This window comes from Leptopilina heterotoma, unplaced genomic scaffold (assembly GCF_015476425.1).
Source record: "Leptopilina heterotoma isolate Lh14 unplaced genomic scaffold, ASM1547642v1 Lhet_350, whole genome shotgun sequence".
Lineage (NCBI taxonomy): Eukaryota > Metazoa > Arthropoda > Insecta > Hymenoptera > Figitidae > Leptopilina > Leptopilina heterotoma.
In genome coordinates this window covers 1,081,884-1,109,599 of record NW_025111032.1, presented here as the reverse complement: position 1 = coordinate 1,109,599, position 27,716 = coordinate 1,081,884, and the positions used below count along the sequence as shown (strand labels likewise).

The 27,716-nt window shown below is 23.4% G+C and overlaps 4 protein-coding genes and 1 long non-coding RNA gene across 6 annotated transcripts; 1 reads left to right on the top strand and 4 right to left on the bottom strand.

Moving 5' to 3' along the window:
* Positions 1-800: 800 nt before the first annotated feature.
* LOC122505246 lies at positions 801-6,052 on the bottom strand. The gene is made up of 4 exons (XM_043616742.1): positions 5,826-6,052; positions 4,666-4,823; positions 2,260-2,503; positions 801-1,775 (listed from the first exon to the last, which is right to left on the bottom strand). Exons 1-4 carry the CDS (start codon positions 5,856-5,858, stop codon positions 1,122-1,124), a joined length of 1,089 nt encoding a protein of 362 aa, XP_043472677.1. The 5' UTR covers positions 5,859-6,052; the 3' UTR covers positions 801-1,121.
* Positions 6,053-6,644: 592 nt separating this feature from the next.
* On the top strand, positions 6,645-10,325 carry LOC122505187. 2 transcript variants are annotated; one of them, XM_043616669.1, is made up of 2 exons: positions 6,645-6,820; positions 8,988-10,325. In XM_043616669.1, the coding sequence occupies exons 1-2, from the start codon at positions 6,799-6,801 to the stop codon at positions 10,058-10,060; spliced, it is 1,095 nt and encodes a 364-aa protein (XP_043472604.1). In that variant the 5' UTR covers positions 6,645-6,798; the 3' UTR covers positions 10,061-10,325. The 2 variants fall into 2 exon arrangements, with proteins under 2 accessions (XP_043472604.1, XP_043472603.1); XM_043616668.1 differs by having other exon boundaries at positions 8,985-10,325.
* A 771-nt stretch (positions 10,326-11,096) lies between these two features.
* LOC122505186 (acyl-CoA Delta-9 desaturase-like) lies at positions 11,097-13,486 on the bottom strand. Its single transcript, XM_043616667.1, has 5 exons — positions 12,867-13,486; positions 12,590-12,720; positions 12,180-12,385; positions 11,826-12,008; positions 11,097-11,626 (listed from the first exon to the last, which is right to left on the bottom strand). Exons 1-5 carry the CDS (start codon positions 13,090-13,092, stop codon positions 11,380-11,382), a joined length of 993 nt encoding a protein of 330 aa, XP_043472602.1. The 5' UTR covers positions 13,093-13,486; the 3' UTR covers positions 11,097-11,379.
* Positions 13,487-15,548: 2,062 nt separating this feature from the next.
* Positions 15,549-23,304, bottom strand: LOC122505185. Its single transcript, XM_043616666.1, has 4 exons — positions 23,033-23,304; positions 19,809-22,044; positions 17,555-17,743; positions 15,549-17,402 (listed from the first exon to the last, which is right to left on the bottom strand). The coding sequence occupies exons 2-4, from the start codon at positions 19,864-19,866 to the stop codon at positions 15,835-15,837; spliced, it is 1,815 nt and encodes a 604-aa protein (XP_043472601.1). The 5' UTR covers positions 19,867-22,044; positions 23,033-23,304; the 3' UTR covers positions 15,549-15,834.
* An 807-nt stretch (positions 23,305-24,111) lies between these two features.
* Positions 24,112-26,358, bottom strand: LOC122505184. The gene is made up of 2 exons (XR_006301893.1): positions 25,891-26,358; positions 24,112-25,468 (listed from the first exon to the last, which is right to left on the bottom strand). It is a non-coding gene; the product is annotated as an uncharacterized LOC122505184 (long non-coding RNA).
* Between the last annotated feature and the right edge of the window lie 1,358 nt (positions 26,359-27,716).

Genomic DNA, 27,716 nt, shown 5'->3' with positions numbered 1-27,716 from the left:
AAAAATAATAAAAGGTTTGCTTAGAATTTTATCAAAAAATTTTTTAAAATAATTCATTTCTTTTGGAAAATTTTATTAAAATAGTAGATATTGAAAATCATTGAATGAAGGAGAATTTTTGAAACAAAATTGAATTTTTAACAAGAATATCATTAAAATTTTTGAAAATAATTGAATTTTGGAGCCAAATTTTAATATTTATTAAAGATAATTGAAATTTTGACGATAATTTTTTCAAACTTTTGCGACCCATAATTAAATTTTTGCGAAGAATTTTCTTACTTTTGAAAATAATTGAATTCTTCAGAAGAATTTTTTTAAAATTTCTTTTTAAATAATTGAATTCTTTTGTGAAATTTTATTGAAAGTAGTAGATATTGAAAATAATTGAATTTTGATAAATTATATGGAAATTAATGAAATTTCTACGAAGAATTTTATTTAAATTATTTTGAAAATAAATTGAATTCAGAATTGTTAAAAAGAATTTCATTAAAATTTTTGAAAATAATTTAATTCTTTCAAGAAATTTAATTAAGAATATTATTGACAATAATACTTAAATTCTAATAAATAAATGATAGGAAGACTGTTTAAAATAATTGAATTTCTTTGATGAATTTTAGTAAAAATTTTTACGAATAATAACATTTTTCGAGAAATTCCATTAAAATTGTATTAAAAATAAATAAAATAATTGAAATTCTGCGATGAGTTATATTATTTATGAAAATAATTGTAAATCTATAAAGTTTTTTTTATTATTTATTAAAATAATTGAATCTCTATAAAAAATATAATTTCTCAATAATAAGTTTTTTATTTTCTATAGAACTTTACATTGACAAATTGCGTAAATTAAGTGCGACTTTAAAAAAAATTTGAAATTGATCACAACATCTCTGTAAGAATTTTTTAATAATTATTTTTCTAAAGTGTTTATTTCTAAGAAAAATCTCTTGTTAAGCAAACAATATTTCCTATAAAATGCTGCATTCGGTTCTTATAAATTCACTACATTCATTTCCAGTTAAAAAGAATAATCAACATAGTTCTCTTTAGTTTTTAATTTCATTCAATTTTTGTTGACAATTTTATAGTAAATTTACAGTAATTTTCGTTTAGCTGTAACTTTTTTGACTTTTAAAAGGCATCATTTCTAACTCACCGGTTCGCTCATTAAATTTCCAACATTCATTGTTAATAAATACTTTTTGATAACCCACTTTCAATTGTCGACCATTTGCCTTTGCCTCATTCGACAGACTTCTCAACCATTTTTGAATGTGTACTTCCCGCCTTGTATGATCGTCATCAATGCTTATAAATTTCTCTCTCAATAATTCTTTATTTCTCAAAACTTTTAATTTTGTGTCAAAACTATTCATTGTCAATGCAAGTTTATTATCTCGTTGAAATGTAATGATAAAGTCCGTTCTATCTAAATTAAATGTCGACATAAATAATTCCAGTAATTCATCGGGACTATAATTTTTATCAGTATCAAATGATCGAAAAACAATATTTCTGCGTCTATCACTTCTCATTCTCAATTCATGCGCTAATCCAACTTCATTCAAACCTAATGGCCTTTCAACTTTATTGGCAACATTAGTATCATTTGTATTAATTTCGGTAAATTTATTTACAATGGTTTGCGTTATTTTTACATCCTCTTTTTCATTCTCTGTTTGACTTTCTACTTCATTTTCCTTGGGAATTTCTTCTTTTTCAATATTCGACTCCATTTCTTGATTGTTGATCGAATTTAAATCCTACAATAAAAAAAGAAATTATAAATATTCCACCCAAAAAAAAATTGTGAAGAGAAATTTGAAATTACTTATTTTGAAAATTAATTTTTGAAAGAGTGGAAAAATGTGACTAGTATTTAAAATTGAAAAGTGCATCGAAAAATAATTTTTAGATTAAAAAGTATTTTTCAAATTTTTCTAAATTTAGCGCCAATTTTTATACAAATTTTTTTTTTATTTAATTAATAATTTGTATTTATTGATAATTTTTATTTGTTAATAATTTTTTCTAAGCTTTGCTTAAAAAAAAGAAAATTAGCGCTAAATGGAAGCATTCTTCAAAATTAATTTTAAAATGCAAAAAAGTTAATTTCATTATTGTCTGAATTATTTTCATAGTAAAAAAAAAGCAGTAAATAAGTGATAAAATTTACTGTTAAATTCTGAAATCTAATAATTGCTTATTTTCTAAAAAAATTTATAAATCTGGTTGCATTATTCTCGCCTCTCTATTATCGTTTTTAATATGTTTTTTGAGAAGATCCATTATTTCATTGTCGAATTCGGCTGGTGTTGGTTTAACATTTGTCGCCCAATAAAAAATGTCCCAATCATTTGAGGGCAAATTAATCAAACGATCATATAATTTCAATTGATTATCATCGAATGAATCTAAATATTTCTTTGCAAATGTACTCAGTAGAAGGCCATTTTCCAACATTCCCCGTTTCCTCGACTGATAAGTCAATCTGCAAGTTATTAAAAGAAAATTTTTAATAAATCGAAAAATATGTATTAAAAAAAATATATAAAAAATATAAATAAACTAATTTTATCCAATTAACATAAAAATATAATTAATAAACAATAGTAGTAATTTTTTTTTTTTAGTAAAATTTCACGAAACAATTCAATTATTTTTTTAATACTAAAATCTTTGCAAAAATTCAATTAATTTTAATACAATTTTAGTAAAATTTCACGAAACAATTTTATTATTTTTTTTATTAGTAAAATCTTTGCAAAAATTCAATTATTTTTAATATTATTTTAGTAAAATTTCACGAAGCAATTCAATTATTTTTTTAAATAGTAAAATCTTTGCAAAAATTCAATTATTTTTAATACAATTTTATAAAAATTTCATGAAAGAATTAAATTTTTTTTATTTTTAATAATATTTTTCGAAAAAATTCAATTGTGTTCTAAAATTTTTTGTATGAATCCAATTATTTTCTAAAATTTTAATAAATCATTCGAAACACTTTAATTATTTTTATAAATAGTAAAATTCATGGCAAGAAGTAAATTATTTTTTGTGAAAAATAAAATTCTTCTCGTAAGAATTAAATTATTTTCAAAATCCAATTTTAATAAACTTCAATAATCAAATATTTAATTATAATTATTAACAGACAATTATTTTAATAAGTCAAAAAAAAAATTCTGTTTAATTCAATTATTTTCAAAATTTTCCCTTAAAATTATTCAAAAAACTATGTTTTTTTCAAGAAACTTAAAGAAATTCTTTAAAAGAATTGAATTATTTACAAAAATTCTAATAAAATTGTTTAAAAAAGTTTAATTTTCTAGCAATAATTTAAAAAAAATTTTTAATAGTAAAATTATCAAATTACAATTTTATTAACAAAATCGATTATTTTCAATAAATTAAAGAAATTTTTTGAAAGAATTTAATTACTGTCAAAACATTTTATAGAATCTGCGTTCTTCGAAAGAATTTAATTATTTTCTATATTTTAATAAAATTTCTTGAATGAATTTAATTATTTTAGAAAAATGCATTAAAAATTCTAAGAAGAATTTAATTATTTTCTAAAAATTTTAATAAAATTCAATAATTAAATGTTTAATTAAGAAACATTCGATTATTTTATAAAAACTTGAAATAAATTCTTCATAAAATTCAATTACTTTCAAAATTTTCAATTAAAATTTTATTCAAAAAAACTCTATTATTTTAAAAAAATTAAATCAAATTCTTCAAAACAATTTAATTAGAATTTTCAAAAATGATATTAAAATTCTTCGAAAAAATTCAATAATTCTCAAATTTTTTGATAAAATCCTTCAAATGATTTCAATTATTTTAAAATTGTTTGATAAAAAATTTGTTATAATCTTTTAAAATTAATTCAATTTAAAAAAAAAAAATAACAGTTTTAAACATGATTGTTTTCTCATCCAGAATGTTAAAAATAATTCTCAAAAATTTGAATATTATTATTTTTTTTTGTATGTATTTGAATTTTCTGAAATACGTAATTAAAAATAATTAAATTTTCAAAAAATTAGAATGAAAAAATTCTACGAATTAGTTTTTTTTTGAAAACTATTTGAATATAATTTTTAGAAGCTAATTTTCATTAAATTTCATCTTTAAAAATTACACTTGAAAGTTTTTCATTAAAATTTTTGTGAATTTAATTATTATCAAAAATGTAAAATTAAAAATCTTGAAAAGTTGATTTTCAAAAATTTTAATAAAATACTTGAGAAAAAATCAATTATTTGATTACTTTTTAAAAAATTTCAATTAATCTCGTTAATTGTACATTTCATAAATTTAATTAGAAAAATAATTCAAAAATAATTTTTTGAAAGATTTGTCTATAGTTATTTTTCACAATAATAAAAAATCGAAATAAGTCGCATTTTATACAAAAGATGTGGTATTTTTTTTTTGCAATATTTGGAAAAAGTGGAAAAAGTCGCAAATTTTGAAAATAAGTCGAAAAAAGTCGCATTTTTTTAAATAGTCGAAAAATGACAAAAAAAAGTCATAAATTCGGGACCTGTAAAAGTAATAAAAATTAAAAAAAAAAAATTTCAACTTGAAGAAACTGTTTGATATTTATTTTTTAGAAGAAAATATTTGTAAGTAACGAACCGAGACTTTTTTAAAGTTGCATTTTCACCCTCCCGTTCAATGTAAGGAGGAATTGAGGGTTCGTGACCTTCTGGATTGATAATATCATTGAAATCTTTTTTCTCATTTCTAAATGCAATACTGGTACTGAATAAAGCTCTTCTTATTAACGGTCGCACCTAAAATTCATTATTTTCATTAAAATACAAATAATTTTTATTATAATTTATAATTAATTAATTTTTAATTTATAATTTATTTAATTTTATTATAATTTTAATTTAATTTTTGTCATCTTTTATTTTTGTTTTTATGTTTTTTTGTATGTATAATGGTTTGATCAAAAATCCCATTATTATTATTTATCTCGAAATTCTCATGTTGGTATGTTTTTTCTACTTTATTATTTTTTGTTTTTTCTCGACGAAATTTTCTCATCTGTCATATATATATTTTTTACAGTCTTGAAGAGTCGTAATATCACGACGAAATGCATAGACGAATTTGAATTTTTAAATATATGAAAATTCTTTTATGAACAAAACATCGTTCATATTTAATAGACCAAAGGCTACAAAAATATTATCTGAATTTTAATTAACTACTTATATTTTTATCACTTTATTTTAATATCTCTAAAAATTTATAGTTTATTTAAAATATTTAAATACCTACTTAAAATTTACTTTCGTATAATAAAAATAATAGGTACCTAATAATAATTGTAAAAATAAATAATAATATTATTAATAATTATGTTACCACTCGGTCGACAGAATCGTCAGAATAGTAGAATAAACAAGTCAACGATCACCCCGAGTCAAGGTAATAAAAATTAAAATAGTAAAAAAGAATCGATTCCTTTATGTAATAATAATAAATATATTTTTTTCTTCTCTATTATTATTATCATTTAAATTATTTCTATATTATTATTTATTATTATTAAAGAAAATGAAACGATTGTAAACAAACGGACATAACCTCAAAATTCAAATACATTATCGCGATTTAACGAAAGAAGAATATTACATAAGAGCGACGTAATAGAAAATTTTTCTTAAATTAATAGAATGTTGTAAAAAAAAAACTAAAATAGTAACATTCGCTATTATACATTTTGGTTATTTTCACCGAATGGAGGAACATGAGGAGTAAAAGTAAAATTTTACTATACTTACAAAAAACGTGCTTCTTTTGTAAATTGAATTCATTTTCTTTGAAAGACGTGTATTTATTGAAGTTGAAAAAACGAAAATAGGACACGATTCAATATTAAAAGATGACTTTATAAAGATTCTATTAAATTTGATGTTAATAGCAACTATTTCTGTACTGATTACACTATGATTATCACGATCACGTTGCCGCAACGCAACGATCGATCAGTTTTTTCCGGAATGCAAAAACAAGGAAAAATTTGATTATATAGAAATGACACTGTCACAGAAAAAAAAACTTTCAAAAATTAGCAGATATGCGCGCCTCTATGGTGGAAAAATTTTATTAAAATTTATCGTCTGCTTAAAAGAGATGGGAAGGTGAAGAATTATAACAAGCGATATGCGTCTACCGCATCATGGTTCTGGTTGAATATTGAAGAAGGGCCTTAATGAATGTAAGTAAAGTTTGGAATTCCCCCCGTTTTGTTTTTTAAATACAATTTAAATGAATGCTAAAAATTGTTAATTTAGAGAAAATAATTTAGTTTTTTACTCAAATTTAATAAATTAATTGAAGATTATATTATTGAAAGCGTTAATTAATTATTGAATATTGTAAAGAGGTCCTTAATTTTTTATTCTAAATGCGCAATTTGCGCATAGCGTGCTCTTGTGTTATGGAGCACTCACAGCTCTGCCTGCCTGCGCAGGCAGTAATTGGAGTAAGAGAGAAAGTCAATTAGAGTGAAAAAGACAGTAAATTCAAATTTGTATTGCTGCCTACTAGCGGTGAGTGCGCCTTTAATATTCATCAACTATTGAAACTGTGTCGCAATCATAATAAGTCGCATTTCATGGGAAAGACAGAAACGACAGAAACTTCTAGAAACTTGAATAACGTGCGAATAACGTTCATTTCGTAAATGTGATTTGCAATTTGTCCTTGGTTTTTTAATTAAATGTAATAAATAGAAAAACTCGACTGTTAATCATGTTTGATGTGACTAGTGAAGGTATGTATACAAAAAGCATTATGAATAAAATAAGCGAAAGAAAAAGGCCTAAAATCAAACGAAATTTTATGAAAATTTCCCCTCTCGAAAAACGAATCCATTTTGCAAAAAAAATTGATATGTTAAATTTTTCTTTAACTTTCATTGCATTTTTCATCTGCGGAAAGTTTTCTTTTTCAGAAAAAAATTATTTAGTAAAATACAAGGGTGAGGGGGGAGGTGAATTTGGGTATTTTATTTATTTATTTACTGGAGGGTATTTATTTTTATTTATTCACAATACGAACTGTCACAGAAAAATACGTGTCTATAGTGAAAAAATTGAAATACGGTGAAAATCAAAATGTGATCAAAATCAAATCAATTTACGTAATCGACACCTTGGAAATTGAAATAAAATTTTATTTGATTTGCACAAATCAAAAGTAATTTTATTGAATAAAAGTTTATTTCAAAATTCGAACTAAAGTTGTAGTGAAATTTAATCTTTTAATTCTTTTTCACTTCAAACATAACCTAAAATTTTTTGGCTTTGCTGCTTCTGTTTTTCAATTATTTTCATGAAGAATAACATTTTTTTACCAGAAATTCAATTATTTTCATAAATAATAAAAAACTTTATAGATTTACAATTATTTTCATAAATAATATAACTCATCGCAGAATTTTAATTATTTTATTTATTTTTAATACAATTTTAATGGAATTTCTCGAAAAATGTAAGTATTCGTATAAAAATTTTACTAAATTTAATCAAAGAAATTCAATTATTTTAAAAAGCCTTCCTATAATTTATTTATTAGAATTTAAGTATTATTGTCAATATATTTTTAATTAAATTCCTTGAAAGAATTAAATTATTTTTAAAAATTTTAATGAAATTCTTTTTAACAATTCAATTTATTTTCGAAATTAATTTTAATAAAATTCTTCGTAGAAATTTCATTAATTTCCATATTTTATCAAAATTCAATTATTTTCAATATCTACTATTTCAATAAATTTTCACAAAAGAATTCAATTGTTTAAAAATAAATTTTAATAAAATTTGTCTGATGAATTCAATTATTTTCAAAAGTAATAAAATTCTTCGCAGAAATTCAATTATATGATCAAAAGTTTAAAATATTTATTGTCAAAATTTCAATTATTTTTATAAATATTAAAATTTCTCTTAAAAATTCAATTATTTTTAAAAAGTTTAATAATAATCTTGACAATATTTCAATTATTTTCAAAAATTTTAATAAAATTCTTGTCAAAATTTCAATTATTTTCAAAAACTTTTCTCAATTTATTCAAATTTTTTACAGATGAGATTCAATTATTTTTAATACAATTTTAATATAATTTCTCGAAAAATGAAATTATTCTTAAAATTTTTATTGTAATTCTGCAGAAGAATTTTCATTACCTATTTAAAAATTTGTTGATAAAATTCTTTAAATGAGAGTTCAATTTTAAAAAAACATTCAATTCTTCAATAATTTTTTTTTGTATTTAAATAATTAAAGTATCGTAGAATTTTCTAATAATAATTTATTCAAATATATGAATTTCAGCGAAAACTTTGGATAATAATTGAATTTTGAAAAGGTTTCAAATTATAATCTTTGAATGTTTGAATTTTTCATACTTTTAACTAAAAATTGTGTAGATTTAATTTTTTTTTTGTAAAAGTTCAATTGATTTTTTTTAATTTGAAGTTTTTATTTTCTAATATTTGATTGAAGAATTTTCGAATAATCGATGAAATTTCGTTAAAATTGAATTGTAAACAAAAGGATTTGAAAATTTTGAAAGAAATGTTTAAAACAAAAATGAATGAATAATTAATTTAAAGAAGAATTTTAGTTAGATATTCTGGAAAACAGTAATTGAATTGAAATGATTAAAGTAATTTTTAATTATTATAAAACATAAAGAAATCGATTGCTCCGAGTCGAAGACTCGATTTCTTTATGTTTTATAACAATTTTTTTATAAGTTGTTTAATTTCAAAAAGGTTCGAATTAAAAATTTTGTTAAATATAAATTTAAAAACCTGGAAAAATTCCGTTTTTTAACCTTGAAATGTCCTGGGAATTTGAAATGAGTAAATGCGTGGCAACCCTGTATTTGAATAATTATTTATTATGAAGAATAATTTTTAATAAATTTTCAGCAGGCGCCAGCGTTTTGGTTCAACCACCCGAAAAACGGATTAAATACTCCTTCGACGATTTATCGAAAGAAATTCATTTATTGGAAAACAGGGGAATCAAAACAGGAATTAGTAATTGCAAGAATGCCACTTTCTTTCTGGACGAGCAAAAAATTGATCTTCTAAATATCACTGATGAAAAAATGTCACTGATAAATTTCGATAATTATCCTTCTGTTGAATCCGCTACTGAGAATATTCGTAAAAAATTTCGTAAATCACGAAGCAGACAATTGGACGGCGATAATTCTTTTCTAAATCACCTTGGACAATCAATCACCTCGAAATTATTGGGCGAAAACTTTCAAGTAATTCCATATAAATTCGTCATTTACGAGAAATACGATTTTCGTCTTCCTCGTGAAAATATAAAAGAAAATGGTTTGAAAAAATTATTAATCGTCGTCTGTCCAACTTACTGTAAGGGTGGGAAAATCTACTTTCCCGAGATGAGAAAAAAATTCATTCACGAAACCAAAAAATTATTGAGTTTCGTTCTTTTTGATATTAACACTCAATATCACGTCTCACAAGTCACCGAAGGTTTACGCTCATTAATAGTGTATAAAATTTATGAAGATTGCTTTCAACTTGAATTGAAGAGTCTCACTGTGTTCAATGTGGAATGTGTGAAGACAATATTGCAAAATGTGGTGGAAAAAAATATTGTCATTCCAATGACGGAGGGAAATAATACGCAGAAAATTTGCGATGACATGAAATTGAAGTACGAGAGAGTTTATTCGAATCAAAAGTGTCCGGAGCTTGTCTACAGTTATGTTTCTGATGATCCGGACTATCATCCCGATGAACATTGGCCTTTTAAACATTTGAAAACATGTTCAATAGAGTATCATGTTGGAGCGTTTGTTAATTTGCCAAATCAATTGAATAGCGAGCAATTGACGAGATACTGCAGATATTCGGATTCGTACTTGACTCATGGAATTAAATCTCAGAGCTGTTATTACTGCTTTATTTTACTTAATCCATGCAGGGATTATCGGCCAACGATGTTTAAAGTTGAAAAAAAATAGTTGAAAACCGCAATGTTGGTTTCATTCTCATTTTATTGTAATCTTTAAAATATTTTAATACTAAAATTTTAATAAGTCAGTAAGTTGACGATTTAAGTTTAAAATTGTTTTTTTTAAAAAGCGAAGATAGTTTATGTTCTTAAACTAAAAAGTAAAGATTTAAAATTATAATTTAAATATTAAACACATAAAAATTAGGATTGTTATAATCACGCTTGTAAAGCATGAAAAGAGTTTAAAATAAAATGTTCCTATAGTTTTAACATTTTGTTACGACTTACGATGCTAATTATTATATCCCTAGTGTCCTTCTTATACCCAAATTTCCCTGTGTATTTTTAGAAACTGTACAGTTTGCCATGTATTTGAAGAATCGTTACACTTTGCCATGCATTTGAGGAATCGTTTCACTTTGCCATGTATTTGAGGAATCGTTTCATTTTTCCATGCATTTGAGAAACCCTTTGTTATAGGAACTCTTGTGGTGACTCACTATTAGATCGCACGTGTACATTCCCTATTACTCATGTTATTTTATAATTTTGTTATTAATTGTTTATAATTTGTTACAATTTGTTATTTATAATTATAATTGTTTAACTTTGTTATTAGTTAATTATAATTGTTTAAATTTGTTATTATTTATTATTACAATTCTATTATTTAATATTTACCTAATAGAAAGTTACAATTTTTTTGAAATTTTATATAATTCTTTCAAATTTTCAATGACATGTTAAATGAATGAATGAATACCAACTTTAATTATTTTTATAAATTTAAATAATTAATAATAATAATTAAATTAATTAAATTAATTATTAATAATTTGCAATTCCAAGAGGCGTTCGTTGTAGTGAAATTTCTAGTTTTCACAACCAAAAATGTAGGCATTCTTCAAAAAAAAAAAAAAAAAACTTAACTACATTCGTGAATACATAAATAATAATATATCACTAAGGTCAATTTTTTACAATTTCTGACGTTTTAAAAAGTTAATTACTTTTACGGACAATATGAATAAGAACCTGAAAAGTAACTGAGTTTTCCTAAAATTTATTCAAGATCTTCTTTATTCGTAAAGACGTACGTTTTCCTTCTTTTCAAAATTCCACGTGCGCTTTTTTGTCTTAGAATTTTACTACAGTACCTAACGGTTTAAAAAAAAAATTATAAAAATTAAAATTTTTAAGAGTATAACAATAGCTATACGTTAATAATAACGTATAAACGTTATTAGATATTAATTTCATGAATTTTTAGTTTTTCTTTTATCTTCTTTTTTGAAAAAAAATATTGCTTGGCTTATTGCCATAATGTCAAAGAAATTCATTTCCTTCTCCTCTCTTCTCCATGACGGACTTAATTAATTTTTTCGATGGTTGTTTCAAATCGTATGCCCAACCTATTTTTGCGAACATATCAATTACGTAGGTTGTCCAGTTGAGACTATAGTTTCCCAATTCGGCACATTTATAATCGTATGGAAATGCATGATGATAATTGTGAAAGCCTTCTCCCATTGCTATATGGGCTACAAATTTATTCTCCACCGCAGCTATTCCTCTGTAATGATATATTAAAATTAAATTTTAAAAGAGTTGCGTTTACAATTTTCATAAATAGATGAACTTCAATAGATTTTAATTTGAAACTTTGTAAAATTTCCATTTTAAATGAATTTAATTATAGAAATTTTAAAAAACATAGATTTTCAAAAAAATTTAATAACTAAAATTCTTTTGAAAGAATTGCGCATTCTTACTTGTTATAAGGTTTCGAACCCCACATGTGAGCAATGCTATTGACACTCCATGTATAATTTAGTGTTACGATGAAACGCGTCATTGTTGTCAATATCGAATAGTACCAACTTTCATTCCAAAGGTACACTGGCACTATTATTGGTATCAGAAAGCAGCAGACAAAATTAAGAATTACACAGTACCTGTATGGGGAAAAAACTATTTAATTAACACTATATTTATGTTTATCCTTTAAGCAACCGGTAAGAAGCGAGAAATAGAGAATAATTAAATTTCCCAAAAATTGATTTTTGTTTTTTTTTGAAAATTGATTTCAAAAGGACTGCATTTTAAAGATTAATAATCAGATTTACTTTTCACAAAATGTAACGATTCGATCTGAGAGAATATCGCTCATGTCAATTTCACGTCCTCTTGTCAATACATCCGGATGTTTCTTCATCAAAATCCAACCGATATGAGAAAAGAAGAAACCACGTCTACTATCATGTGGATCGGCTCTAGTCTCGGAATACTTGTGATGAACCCTATGATCTCTCACCCAATTGTACAGTGATAACTAAAGAAATTATTTTATTATTTACATCATATCTCCCGTGGTCCTTTAGAAATTTCGTAATTTTTATATATGACGCCCTGTGAAAGAAAGGGACTTACGAAAATAAGTTAAAACTTATTCTTGCTTCAAAGGTCCCTTTCTTCAGAGCTGAGACATTTATATAAAAACGTAAACCTTGATTTTAGAATAAACTTTAACATTTACTTGTCCCGATGTGTAGAAACAATATAGAAGTAAAATTTTCAGTGGTAATTTAGTTTTGTAGGCCTGATGTGTCCATAGACGGTGGGCACCGGCTGTTATTCCAAAACCAACCAAGTGCGCCACAAAGTACTCTAAAAGTAGAATAAATATTTTTTATATTCAAAAAAAAAGTTTAATTAACCTGAAAGTTAATTAAGATTAAGTTATGTTAATTATTACGTTAAGTTAATATTAAACTGAATTAATATTTTTATCAATTTTTATCGAAATACTTTACCAAAGAGAAACGTCCTCTTTTTCCGTAAATACGGGAAAGTGATTAAGCCATAAACTGCCACGAAATGAAGAATGAAAAAAATTACAATATTCAACCACTTTAATTCTGTTTGAAAATATGAAGTATTCTCTCTTTTCTTCGAATTAAATTCATTATAATTTATAGTTTTCTGATTTTCTTCTCCTACAGGTGTTCTCAACGTGACAGTGAATTTATTTGCAGACATTTCTATGTATATTATTATGAAGAAATGTGAAATAAAATTCGTAGAGAAAATAAATTAGAAAGTTATTTTAGAACTCTTTTTTTAGAACTCTTTTTTTATAGAAAAACTTTTTTTTACATCCAGAGTAGGATTACTTTATCTTGTAAAAAATAAGAAACACCAAGAAATATTTTATGGAACTTTATTCACTTTTGTCGCACGTGTACAAATGTAAGAGAGTTCTCTCTCAGTTCGCGTTAAATATTAACATCAACTCCGGTGGTTTATGCTAATCACAAATTTAATCTTAAAAACAAATTAGCTTTTTAAGTTATTATTTTTTGTTTTACTTTTTTTTTATTAGTGGCAAATAAGATACACATTCATTTTCATGAATTTTAATAAAATTTTTGGTCTAAATCCAATTTTCAGGAATTTTATTAAAATTCGTTGCAAAATTCAATTATTTTCATGAATTTTAATAAAATTTTTGGTTTAAAACCAATTTTCAGGAATTTTTAAAAAATTTATTGCAAAATTCAATTACTTTCAGAATTTTTATAAAAAATTTTGTCTGAATTCAATTTTCAAGATTTATTATTAAAATTTATTGGAAAATTCAATTATTTTCATGAACTTTAATAAAACTCTTTTCAAAATTCAATTTTTTTCTGGAATTTTGTCAAAATTGTAGTTCATTTATAATTTTAAAAAAACTCTTTGCAAAATTCAATTATTTTCAGAAATTTTAATAAAATTTCTATTTAAATTCAATTTTCAGGAATTTTATTAAAGTCGTTGCAAAATTCAATTATTTTCAGGAATTTTACTAAAATTTTTGTCTAAATCCAATTTTCAGGAATTTTTAAAAAATCTAATTGCAAAATTCAATTATTTTCATGAATTTTAATTAAACTCTTTGCAAAATTCAATTTTTTTCTGGAATTTTATTAAAATTCAAATTTATCTATAATTTTAATAAAACTCTTTGCAAAATTAAATTATTTTCAGAAATTTTAATAAAATTTTTTTTTAAATTTAATTTTCAGGAATTTTATTAAAATTCATTACACAATTCAATTATTTTCATGAATTTAAATAAAATTTATGTCTAAATTCCAATTTTCAGGAATTTTTAAAAAATTTATTGCAGAATTCAATTATTTTCAGGAATTTTAATAAAACATTTTTTGTCTGAATTCAATTTTCAAGATTTTTTTTTCAAATTTTTTGAAAAATTCAATTATTTTCATGAACTTTAATAAAATTCTTTTCAAAATTCAATTTCTTTGGAATTTTGTTGAAATTATAATTTATCTATAATTTCAATAAAACTCTTTGCAAAATTCAATTATTTTCCGAAGTTTGAATAAAATTTATGTCTAAATTCCATTTTTTAGAAATTTTTAAAAAATTGATTGCAAAATTCAATATATTTTTAGGCATTTTAATAAAATTTTTGTCTAATTCCAATTTTCAGGAATTATTAAAAAATTTATTTGCAAAATTCAATTTTTTTCTGGAATTTTCTTAAAATTCTAATTCATCTATATTTTTAATAAAACTCTTTGCAAAATTCAATTATTTTCATAAATTTTGTAATAAAATTTTTGTCAAAAATTCAATTTTCAGGAATTTTATCAAAATTCGTTACACAATTAAATTATTTTCATGAATTTTAATAAAATTTATGTCAAAATTTCATTTTTTAGGCGTTTTTAAAAAATTTATTGCAAAATTCAATTATTTTCATGAATTTTAATAAAATTTATGTCAAAATTCCATTTTTTAGGCGTTTTTAAAAAATTTATTGCAAAATTCAATTATTTTCATGCATTTTAATAAAATTTTTGGTCTAAATTCAATTTTCAGGAATTATTAAAAAAATTTATTGAAAAATTCAATTATTTTCATGTATTTTAATAAAAATTTTTTGCAAAATTCAATTATTTTCATAAATAACAATCTTCATATCACAATAATTTAATAATTTTTAAAAGTAATAAATTTCTTAACTTGGAAATTACATTATTTTGAAAAATTCTAATAAATCGTTCGCGAGGATTCAATTATTTTCATAAAAAATAATAAAATGTTTTTTTATGAATTAAATTTTATTTTCAAATAAATTTTTCAATAGAATTCTTTGTAAAATTTAATTATCTTTAAAAACTTTTCGCAATTTAATAATTTTCAATTATTTAAATATTTTTATAAAAATTCTTCGCAAGAATTAAATTATTTTTTACATATATATATATTTGGAATTATTTCGCATGAATAATAAAATTCGTAGCCAGGTATATTCAATTTATTATCAGGATAAGAAAAAAGTAAATATTTTTGATGAAAATTAGGAATAAGTCAGGAAAATAAAAAAAAATGGATTTTTTTTGTCAATTTTGTGAAGAAAATAAAATGAGTTTTTTTTTGGTTGTTTTTAACATTAAAAAAAAAATGACAATAACTCACAAAAATTGATTTTCAAACAAACAAATGAATGCAGAGAATTTGCTAACGGAAAGGGAAACTTACGATTATTATAATGCATTATTATTACATTATCATTATTAATTATTATTCTACATATTATTATTGGTTACGATGACGTAACACAAGGGACACAAGAAAATATTTAAAATCCCTTGATATGCGCTAGAGCGCAGTTCAATTTTGAAAGTATATAGAAAATAAGAAATTTTCGAGATTAAATAGAATAGAAAAATTCTAAAGAATTCCGAAGTTTAGAGAATATGGAATATTTTAATTCTTTTCTATTTCGGTCTTTTTGTCAAAAGTGTAAGGTTCGAAAAAAAATTCCGACAATAGTATTCTTTCAATATAACCATATTGGCAAGGATTCCAGGTTGATCCTTCAACTCGAGAGCACATACTACCTTCAAATGCATTACCACTTGAAGTTAAATTACCAAAAAATTTCACTTCATATAAACGTGTAGTGACTGGTACATGATTTAGTGTATCATACCCGAAGGTATAATTCGAAATGTACCACATAATAACACTACTAACTCTTTCCTTTCCGGTACCATCATTAGGTACAACAATCCACGAATATGTATTAAAATCCTTACCTTTGTTATACAACATACCACCAAAAATGGTAATTTTATATTTTATCTTTTCTACAAATTTTAAATCACCAGCGGTTATAGTTTCTAGTTTTGAATCAATGTCACTTTTTTTGATTCTACACAAATTGGGATAGTTAAAACAATCAACAGCCCCTCCATGTGGATCCATCAGTACAGCAAGATTATTTTTACTTTTGGATAAAATTCGATTAAGTCCAGTTTGAAAATTAGTATCTAAATCGACAGGGTAACCTTTATTAAAGAAAGGATAGAGTTTCTCCTGATAGTATTCATTTTCCTTTAATTTATCAGAAAGCTCATTGCGAATGTTTATCACTTCTTGAGTGACTAGAGAATCAGAAGACAAACCTATGTACTCAATTGGATTGTACTGAGTGAAAGCAATACCCAAAGGTGTCAAACCAGTATTGGTTTGAAATGAAAATTGTTTCGTGAATTCATCTCGTGCGTAATCTAACAAACCGCTTGCTGCACTTATGCAATTAGTCATTGTCAAGAGACTGCATGTTAACGCATAGTACTGACCCTCATTGTCTTTGTTTAATATCTTTGAAAGTTGACTAGGTTCGCCGCCCATTTGAAATGCTTGGATTATAACCGAACCGGTAATATTATACTTGCTGGCAATGGCTTCTATACTTCCCGCCGCGCTTGCAATGTTTCCAAATTTAGCACTAATTCTCGCTTCAAATTTCTGCTTTGCATTGGAACTGGCGAATCTAATGTTTAGTCCCATTGTTAGTAGTGCACCCTGTTGATAGGAAGTGATGTAATGATCGCCGCACACTAATCCAAAGAATTTATTTTTACCTTCTTGGTAAATATCTTTACCGGATTCGGTCAGTGCATTGGTACCGTAACCGGCGAGTTGGACTGCGACATTACTCGTAGCGTACTCGAAATAGTTGAGCGATGTTGCGTAATCTTTGTCTTGAATGGATCTCATGTAACTTGCTTTTGCTTCTGCTGAGAACATTCCGTATTTTCCCCTCGCACTTATAGATATTCCGAGTTTGTTTTCTAATTCTGAATATGTTAATGCTGTATTCAATTGAATGTATGTTTGTTGATCAGAAGTTGATGATATGGTTGCGTTGTAGCACAATTGAGCTACTATTTGTTGTGTATCTGATGAATATCCACCACCAGCTGCGATATTACCTTTGTATTGTCGATATTGACCCATTTCTTCTGCTGCAGTAACTTCTCCCTTTTCTGTAAAAATAACCATAAATGTAGTTTAGAGCTATTTATCCGGAATTTACGATCTCCTTAAGAATGTCCACAATTATCAAAGTCCCAAAAGGGCATTCCATGAATATCGTAAATTCCGAATATTTTTAGAAATAATTTCTGTTTGTTCCTACCGTTAGGATTACTAGTTCCTGATGAATGTCCAAAACTGCCTTCATTGTAGACTAGAGAATCTGCGAAATTTTGGCCAAGTTTGGTAGAATTGTTGTCGATTAAATGAATTTCGTATTCTTCCTTCTTGTTACCCAGTTTGGGTGCTTCTGACTCAATGTTGAATCGTCCATCCTTTACGTCATAATAAGCTTTTAGAGTAGAAAAAACAACATTAAAAATTTTTCTTTCTTCAATTTATAGAGTATTCGATTAAATATCATGTGATGCTCCACGAAAAACAGTAACTAAACTCCAAATATTTTATATTTAATACACTCCTAATCAGGGTTGCCACAGGTTTGGTTATTCAGAGAAAAGTCAGAGATTCTTATTAATAGTGTTGGAAAAAATTAAATTTTTTAAATTCATAAGAAAATTCTGAATTTTTGTATCTTTTTTGTTTGCTTCAATATCATAAGCTATATTAAATATTACCACGAATCCTAATAAAAAACCATAAATTTTTTCTATTTCTGACAGTAATTTCTTCTTCAATAACTTAATTCTTAAAGAACTATAATATCATAAAATTATTATACTTAGAAATTATTTAATTAATAATTTTATTTATATATTTGAAAATTAATTCAATTTTATAAGTTGTATTCATATATATAATTTCCACAAATAGATGAACTTCAAAAGGTTTTAATATGAAACTTTAGAAAATTTGAATTTTTAATGAATTTAATCACAAGAACTTAGATTTTTTAAAAATTTTAATAATTTATAAATTCTTCTGAAATTAGTTAAATTTTGTAATATATCAATATATGTGACAGGGAAAGTTAAAACTTATTATTGAAAATAATAGATGAATAGAAGAAATAACTTATAGTTAAAAACATTAAAAAATTACATTTTAGAGAAGTTATAAAAATTGTTAAAAACAAAATTTTTTTAAATTCTATACGCAAATATTTAATTATTTTCTTATAAATAATAAAAATTTTAAAGGAATTCAATTATTTTCAAATTTTCTACAAACTTTGCAATAATTCAATTACTTTTAACAAATAATAAATTTTTTTTACAGGAATTCAATTATTTTCATTTAATAATAAAATTTCAATTATTTTTAAAAATTTTGATAAAATTCTTGTCAAAATTTCAATCATTGTCAACAATTTTCTTCAATTCAATGACTATACTATTTATTTACTAATTATCTACAATTTTAATAAAATTTTCCAAAAAAATTCAATTATATATATTAAAAAAAATTTTTACAAGAATTCAATTATTTTCATAATAATAGTCAAAATTTTTTTAGAAATTTTAATTATCAATTCTCGTAGAATTTTTTAATAAAAATTTTCAGTTAAAATTCTACTACATAATAATTGAATATTAAAAGCATTATAGCGCATGAATTTTTTTTAAATAATTGGAAAAGATTTCAAATTAAAACTTTAAAAATTTTAATTTTTCATAATTTTTTAACTAATAATAAAACTCATCGTAGAAAATCAATTATTTTAAATACAATTTTAATTCAATTCTGTGAAAAACTAAGTATTCTTAAAAATTTTATTAAAATTCGTCAAAAGTATTCAATTATTTCAAAAATTTGTTGATAAAATTATTTATTTTCATATTTAAATAATTGAATTCTCGTAGAATTTTCTTCATAAAAATTGATTTAAAAATGAATTTTATTCAAAATTTTAAACAATAATTGAATATGAAAAGCATTTATAGCGTGAATTTTTAGAGATAATTGAGTTTCGAAAAGGGTTTCAAATTAAAATCTTTGAAAACTTAAATTTTTAGTACTTTTAACTAATAATTCTGTCGAATTAATTTCAAGACGGTCTAAAATTGAAATTTTTGAAAATCTTCATTCCTATGGAAAAATAATGATTAAATATTTATTTAAAAAAGAAATTTATTTATTTATTTAGCATATATATGTAGACGGGTTACTGATGTTTTTGAATAATTTTGCAATTATAGAAATCAGTGAATAAATAGGTATAATAGAACATTTTTTTTAGTAACTAATCATTTTTAGAGTAAATCAGAATATTCTTAAGAGAAAAAGTCGAAATTTCGTCTGGAAATCAGAAAAAAGCAAAATTAAATTTTTGTGCGCAATATGGGTTAATTTCTACAAAGAGGGTCAAGAACCGTACCACTAATTCTAGAAAATTATAAAACTTCCAATATAAAAATTTTTAACAAATAATATTGTATAAATTTAAAAATTATTACCATCAATGCTGATAGAGACGTAAATCAGAACAAAAACGAAATTAACTATTAAATTCATTTTTAATACAAAAACTTATAATGTGTAAAAAAAACTGAAAAACTGGTATATTACAACATAAATACTCGAAGCAAAAGTTTTTCAAGAAGACTCGAAGACTTTTTCAAAATTTCAAATGAATTCTTTTAGTCAAAATTTTAAATTCTTAATTCTAGGTCCAAATATTTATGGGAACAAATTTTGATAAGTGGGGGTAAATTCAAGAACTTTTCCCTTCCCTCCGGTATTTTATATGTATTATTTGTGTAACGAATCAAATAGAACTTTATATTTTTAACACGAATTTCGATAAATTTTTATTTGTTTTCTTGTACATACATAGACATAATTCTCGAAATCTAATCTCGTTTGGCAATACATATTTAGTGCGTACATTTATAGATTTAACAGAAAATTACAGGTGTTTGAAATATGTAAAACTTATTTTCTCGCATAAAGAAAGAAAAATTATTTATATTTGTATATTTTTCACTGCATCGCTTTTTATTTTCAAAGTAAATGCAGATATTTTGTTTATGAATATTCGTGCAATAGGTATAATATTTATAACTAAACTTTGAGTTAAATTTTACAAGGCTAAGCGATAGATGAAAGAATATAATGAAGTGAATAATGTAAAGAAGAAGATAACTAACAACTAATTAATTGTTTATAATTTTTGGTAACTGTAGTATCCTTCATACTTTTTATTATAAAAATTTCACTATTTTTAAGAACTGCTTCTTAAATATAGATTTAAGTAATGGAAATCGAGTTTAATGTTATTATTATAGATATAAAAATGGATGCTTTTATTTTGGTTGTTAACATTGTGAATCGACTGTTATGCAGATGGTATTTTTTTGAATTTCATTAACTATTCAAACTTTTAACAAATTTTAAAGTCGCAGTTTATTTCCATTTCTAGGAAATAGAATATGAATAATTTCTTTAATCGTTAATATAAAAATAATTAATTTTCACTTCACAGAATATAGCCATTTGATGATATTTCTATTTAGTGCATTGTTTTCAATTTAATATTTACTTTTTGTTTTACTTACTAATATTTATATTTTAACAAACTTAACTAAATGATATATTTTTCTGGTGTAAAATTTTTAATTTTAAACATGAAGCGAAAAGTATTTTTTAAATAACTTTTAGATTACTGGAATTAATCACTTAACAATAGAGTGTAACGAACATCTTTAAAAAATTCTACCATTTCTTCTTTATACTCGGATCCAGCAAATAAAATGACATCCATAATTTCACTGATATCCTTTGCTATTTTAAACATTTTCTTTAAGCAAATTTTTCTTAAACCTTCTAATTGATACATGTGTGCTGCTTTAAAAAGTGCTTTTAAAGTTTCTTGAGATAATTCATCTTCCTGAATTTCATTATCGGAGTACATGGAGTTTATCATTAGTTCGACGACATCTGGTTGAAAATTGTTGATCTTGATTTCATTAGTTTGTGATTCCTTCATTGGAGTTTCGAGCATTTTTTGAAAAACAGGTGACGAATGTGCAAGAACTGCTTTATGGACCAAATTCTCTGTATCTTGACAAATAATTTTAAAATCAGGGAGTAATTTTTCTCTGCAAATGGAGACGAGTTTTGTATGTTGTTCTGATTTTAAAACATCAAGTTTAACAGATGGAACATTTTTAATTTCTATTTTGCAGAGGACGTGTAAATTATTATTAATTAATTTATTATCAAGAACATCATAATATTGACTTCTGCTACTGTGAAACAAACGCAAAATTTGATAATGTTCTTTAAAAAAATGCTGACATTTATGAGAAATGAGTGGTACTTCAATTGTTTCGGATAAATCAACTTCATACTGAGAATTCATGTAGTAAAGAGTTACTCTGTGAATTTGTTTTGATGGTTGCTCCGAAAAACTCAATCTCACACTTAAATTAATACCACCAACTTTAATAAAATTAATATCAATTGTTATCAATGGATTTTCCTGTAAAACTGCAGATGCAACATGTTCACTATTTTGAAGCAAATTTTCTTCGGGAATTGTTATTAAAAATAACATATGTTTGCTAACATTTTGATCAAAAATTCGTAAAGAATTAGGAAACATTTTCTCTTCCAGTTTTAAAACATTAATAATCGTCGCCATAGTTTCCAAAGATCCTTATTGTTTCTGCGCCCAAGTGAATAACACACCTATAAAAAAAATCAGAAGTACTTATTAATAATAATTTATTATTTAACACTTAATATACCTATATAATATTATAAATATGATAATTTTCATTGTTTTGTTAAAATTAATTAAAATAATTGAATCATTTTAATGTTCCTGGGCTTAAAACTTAAAAAAGATATCACTTGCAATGAGAAATTAAATTCGTTAAAAATTTAAATAGTTTCTGAATAGGTAATAGATGTTGAAGTTTTTACAAGAAAAAAAAATAGTCTATACCTTTTAAAATCATAATGATTTTATAAATATAAAATATGAAAAGATGTCAATTATTTCAGAAATTATGTTACTTTTAATAAAACAAGGTAAACTCAAAAATTCTTTTGATGTTTCTAGAAAATTAATTAAATTTTTTGTTTAAAGTTTAACTTTCAAAAAAATTTTAATGTGAGGGACCGGTGAAGTTTTAACCCTTTTGATAATTACGTTGTTAAAACAGGACAATTTTTTTTCTGGGCATTATTTAGAAACTAAATTTATTGACAGTTAAAATTGAAAAAAAAAAAATTTTCGGCCATTTTAAAAATTTTATTTTTTTGAAAAAATTAAAATTTTTAAAAATCTATACGATTGATTTATTGATTATTTAAAATCGTAAGAAGAGCCTACAAAAAATAATAACAAATGTGGATGTAGTTGAATTTTTTAAGATCTACTAAAGTAAAATTTGAGCCAATTAAAAATGACCATTTTTAGGGGTATCAACATATTTTTTTTACAATTTTTCAGTATCTGAAATCATATTACACTATAGATAATTAATAAATGTAATTTTTGACTGATTTATAATTTTTTTTATTTTTCAAAAAATTTGATTCTTCGAAAAAATCAAAATTTTTGAAAATCCATACGATTGATTGTTCAAAATTATATGAAATAAGTATATAAAAATTCGGCAATGAAAATCAATAAAAATTACAAGAATAGTTCAAATTCATATTTACTTACTTTTATAATATCACACTTCCTTTTCAATATTTTATTTAGAATTGTAAATAACACAATATTTAATTATTAAAAATTAATATTATATACGTGAAACATAAGTCAGTATGTAATAATATAATTTGTTCGTTTATTTTTACTCCAGTCTTATTGGTAATTTATATTATATGCGGAGATAATATTTTACAATGACTATCATGGTTCAGTTATACACTTCAAACTCATTGACAATATTTCAATACAATAGGCGTTTTCATTAAGTCGTTATATTGTTGTTATTATTATTATTCCCAAGTACATGAATTATATAAATAGACATTAATGGATCAAAATAATATAAAACCACCTTAAAAGTAGGTTTCAATTATTATGAGTAGAAATTATTATTTAGAATAATTTAAAAATTGAGGCTCAAATAATTCTTTTGTATTAATTAATTTAAGACTAGTAAAAATAAAGTTTTATTAATAATTATTTCGGTTCTATTGAAATTAAAAAATTTTTGAGAAGAAGATTGTTCAAAGTATGTAATAATAAATTTTATAAAATAAATAAATAAAATAAAAATATATATATATTCTTATCAAATTATCACTGACTAGTTATACTTTTCTTCATAATAGTTGATAATACTTAAAAATAATATTTTATCTGAATTAGGGATCGTCCATATATTACGTAACACTTTTTGGGGGGAGGGGGGGTCAAGCTGTTTGTTACGATAAGCCAAAAAAATGGCGCTAATGTATGTAACAGCGTGTTACATGGGGGGAGGGGGGGGTCAAAATTTTCAAAAATTAGCGTTACGTAATATATGGACGGCCCCTTAATGAAAAATATACTTACTGACTTTATGACTTATTTAATTTATAAAGTCAAAAAGTTAAAATATACTTTTTTTCAAATTTTAACTGGATTTATTATTAATATTCTAATTAGAGAAAATTTTAAAACACTTCAATGCCCGCATTATGAAAATAAAATCAATAAAAGTAGTGTTTATTGAAAAAGGAAATTCGTAAGATTATTGTAATAATTAAATAATTTTACTAATTGTAAGTCTATGAAATAAATAGTTTGGATTTTGCAAAATATAGTGCATTTAATGATAGTTTTAAATATACATATTATTTTTTTTACAGAAATAAATTGAAGAAACTAAACAGTTTGTAAACGATGTGTTGGAATATTTTGCTCGTTTAAAATTTACAGTTTGAGTGATGATAAATAAAATTTGTAAAGCATTATGACAATTTTCTAAATAATTTAAATGGAACTTTTTAAAATAACATTTCATGAAATGTGGCTTTTTACGTAAAGTAAACTTAAAGCATATTCTTTAAAACAAACATAATCTTTGTTTATCCTTTAAATTAAACTTGAACGTAATTTTGTCTTTAAAATAAATTTAAACCTAGTTTCCTCTTGAAAATGAAAGAAGTTTTTTCTTTAAAATTCACGAAGGTTGATATGTTTTATACGTTCAATCAAATCTTCTTTAAACTCAGCTCCAATGAAGATACTGATATTTACAACGTCACTGATATCTTTGATAAATTTGCATATTTCCCTCAAGCATAGCTTTTTTAAATCCTCTAGTTGATACATATTTGCAGCTTCCATAAGTTGTTTCAATGTTTCAAGAGATAAATCATTCTTAATTTCTTCGGAGTACATGTAATGTAGCATTAATTCAACGACGGGTGGACTGAAATCTTTAATTTCGGCTTTGTTCTCTTTACTCTCTCTCATTGGGATATCAAACATGGCACGAAAAACAGGAGATGATTGCGAAAGAACAGCTTTATGAATCAAGAACTCTTGATCCTGGCAAATGATCTTGAAATCAGTGAATTCTTTTTCTTTATAAATAGAATCTAATTTCGTGGGTGTTTCCTTTTCTGAAATCTTTAGATTTTCAGATGAAAGGTTTTTCACAGCTACTTTGCAGAATATATATAAAAACTGTTGTTGATGGAATTTTCACATAGAACGTACGTTTTAAAATTACTATGTCTAACACATTTATATTCATGATTAAAGAAATGAGAACACTTATGTTTAATAGGTGGCACATCAATTGTTTCTGATAATTCAAATTTATGCTCAGAATTTATGTAGTAAAGAGTTACTGCATATTGCTTATTTGATGAATTCTCTGAAAAGTTTATTTCCCCACTCAAACAAGTGCCAATTTTACTAAATTTGATATCACAGGTTATCAATGGACTTTCCTGTAAAACTGCGCTGGTTTTATATTCACTGGAATTCAGCACAGTTTCTGCAGGAATTGTTATTAAAAATAGAAAATATTCTCCAACATGTGGATCAAAAATAAACGGAGATTTAGTGGTGATTTCCTTTTCCACTATTGTAAGATTAATCAGTGATGCCATGATTTTCAAACAAATCTTTCAATCGTTTGACAATTAACAACTCCTGCAAAAATATTATATAAAAATGCCTTAAACTCATAGAAGACTTATAAATATTTTATATACGAGGATATTCATAAAAATTATGAGAAATAATTATCATACAATTTTATGAATCCTCACGTTTTCAATATTTAAAATAATTTTAATCTCAAAATAAGTAAATGAAAAATTTCAAATTCGACCCTCTAAATACAATTAATTATAAATCACAATTTAACGCGAAATATTAACTATATTCTAATAATTGATAAAAGAAAATAATAAACTTTTATGTCGAATTTAATTAATATTAGTCAAAAATAATAACGATAACAAAATTTGCATGCACTAAATATTATTCTTATTAAATCATTGTTTACATAATTACATTAATAATATTATACAACTTTGTTTGTAAATAATCAAATTTGAAAATATACTCACTCGATTTCGGTATTACTTAAAATTCAAATTTCATTTGAAGTATATTCTTTAAAAGTATAGAGATATGAAGCATCCATAATCTTCTATTTTGAATGATTAAATAAATATTTGTTTGTTCAACATGTAAATCAGTAACTCTTATAACTTCAAATAACACACACACTACAAGTGTGCAAAAATCTTTTTTACACTTTAGAGAACAAATTTATAACAATAGAGAAAGAAAATATTATATGTAAATTTATATGTGACGTTCCACGGTGAAAAGGATCTTATCCACTCTGATTGATCAAGACGTTTCATTAAAATTTGTCCCCACTGCTCACTAATACACACACATTGATAGTAGAGGGGCTGATTTTCTGAAAATCTGAACTACCAATAAGTGGAAACACTCAACAAGCTCATTTTTAAACATTAATATCAGAAAAATCTAAAAGCATGTACTTATTTTTACATAAATAATAACATTCTTCGGAAAAATTCAATTATTTTTAAAAATAGTAAAATTTTTTGCAAAAATTCAATTATTTCTAACAAAATGTTAATAAAATTTCAAAAAAGAATTCAATTATTTTCTAAATTTTTAATAAATCCTTCGAAACAATTTAATTATTTTTAAAAATAGTAAAATCTTTGCACAAATTCAATTATTTTCAAAACAATTTTAATTAAATTCCTCTGAAGAATTCAATTTTTCAAAAAAATTTTAATTCATTTCGAATAAATTCAATTATTTTCTAAAATGTAATACTTGAATCCTTCGAAACAATTCAATTATTTTTATAAATTGTAAAATTCTTGGCAAGAATTCAATTAATTTTATAAACAGTAAAATTCTGCTGCAGGAATTCAATTATTTTCAAAACAATTTTAATTGAATTCCTCAGATGAAAAAAAAAATTGAAAAAATTCAATTATTTTCAACAAATAACAAAATTCTTGTGATGAATTCAATAATTATTTTGAATATCCTTAATTTTAATAAAATTCTTTAAAGAAATTCAATTATTTTTGAAACAACTTTAATTGAATTTCTCGAAAAAATTTCATTATTTTCAAATATTTCTATAAAATTCTCCATTAGTTTAAAAAAAACTTCAAAGAAATTCTGCAAAAGAATTTAATTACTATTTTGAAAAATTTTAATAAAAAAAAATAAAAATAAAATTTTAATAAAAGGAAAACTTATTTTCCTAAATAATAAAATTCTTTGAAGGAATTCTATTATTATCAAGCTTTTTGATAAAATTCTTCGCAACAATTCGATGATTTTCAATACATTTTGTTTTAAAATTGAAAATATTTAAAAAGAAAATAATAATAATAATAATATTATTCAAAAATTCTAAAAATTAATTGAATTTTGGAAGACTTGCACATGAAATTTTCAATTAAAAAATTTCCCAAATAGTTTTACATTGAAAATATTTCGATATTTTAAACAAATAAAGAACAATAAGTATTCAAACATAATTTACAATAATGATAGTAATTTAAAAAATTTAATTTGGAAATTCTGATAAAAATTAGGTTTTTGAAAAATAGTAATTAAAAGTTTTTGAAGATGGTAGATTTCCGAAAATAATTTAAATTTTATCAAACACAAATTATAAAAATCTGCTGTATTTTCTATTTTCATTAAAATCCTTTAAAAAAGATTAGAAAAAATGGCGCTAATATATGTTAAAATATTGTACGAGGGGGAAGTCAAGTTTTCCAAAAATGCCATCCTTAATTTTTATGGACAGCCTCTTAAGGTTACGTAAAGTCCAATAGATTACGTTAAGTTAATCAAAACTAAATTATAAAAAAACTATAGAAAC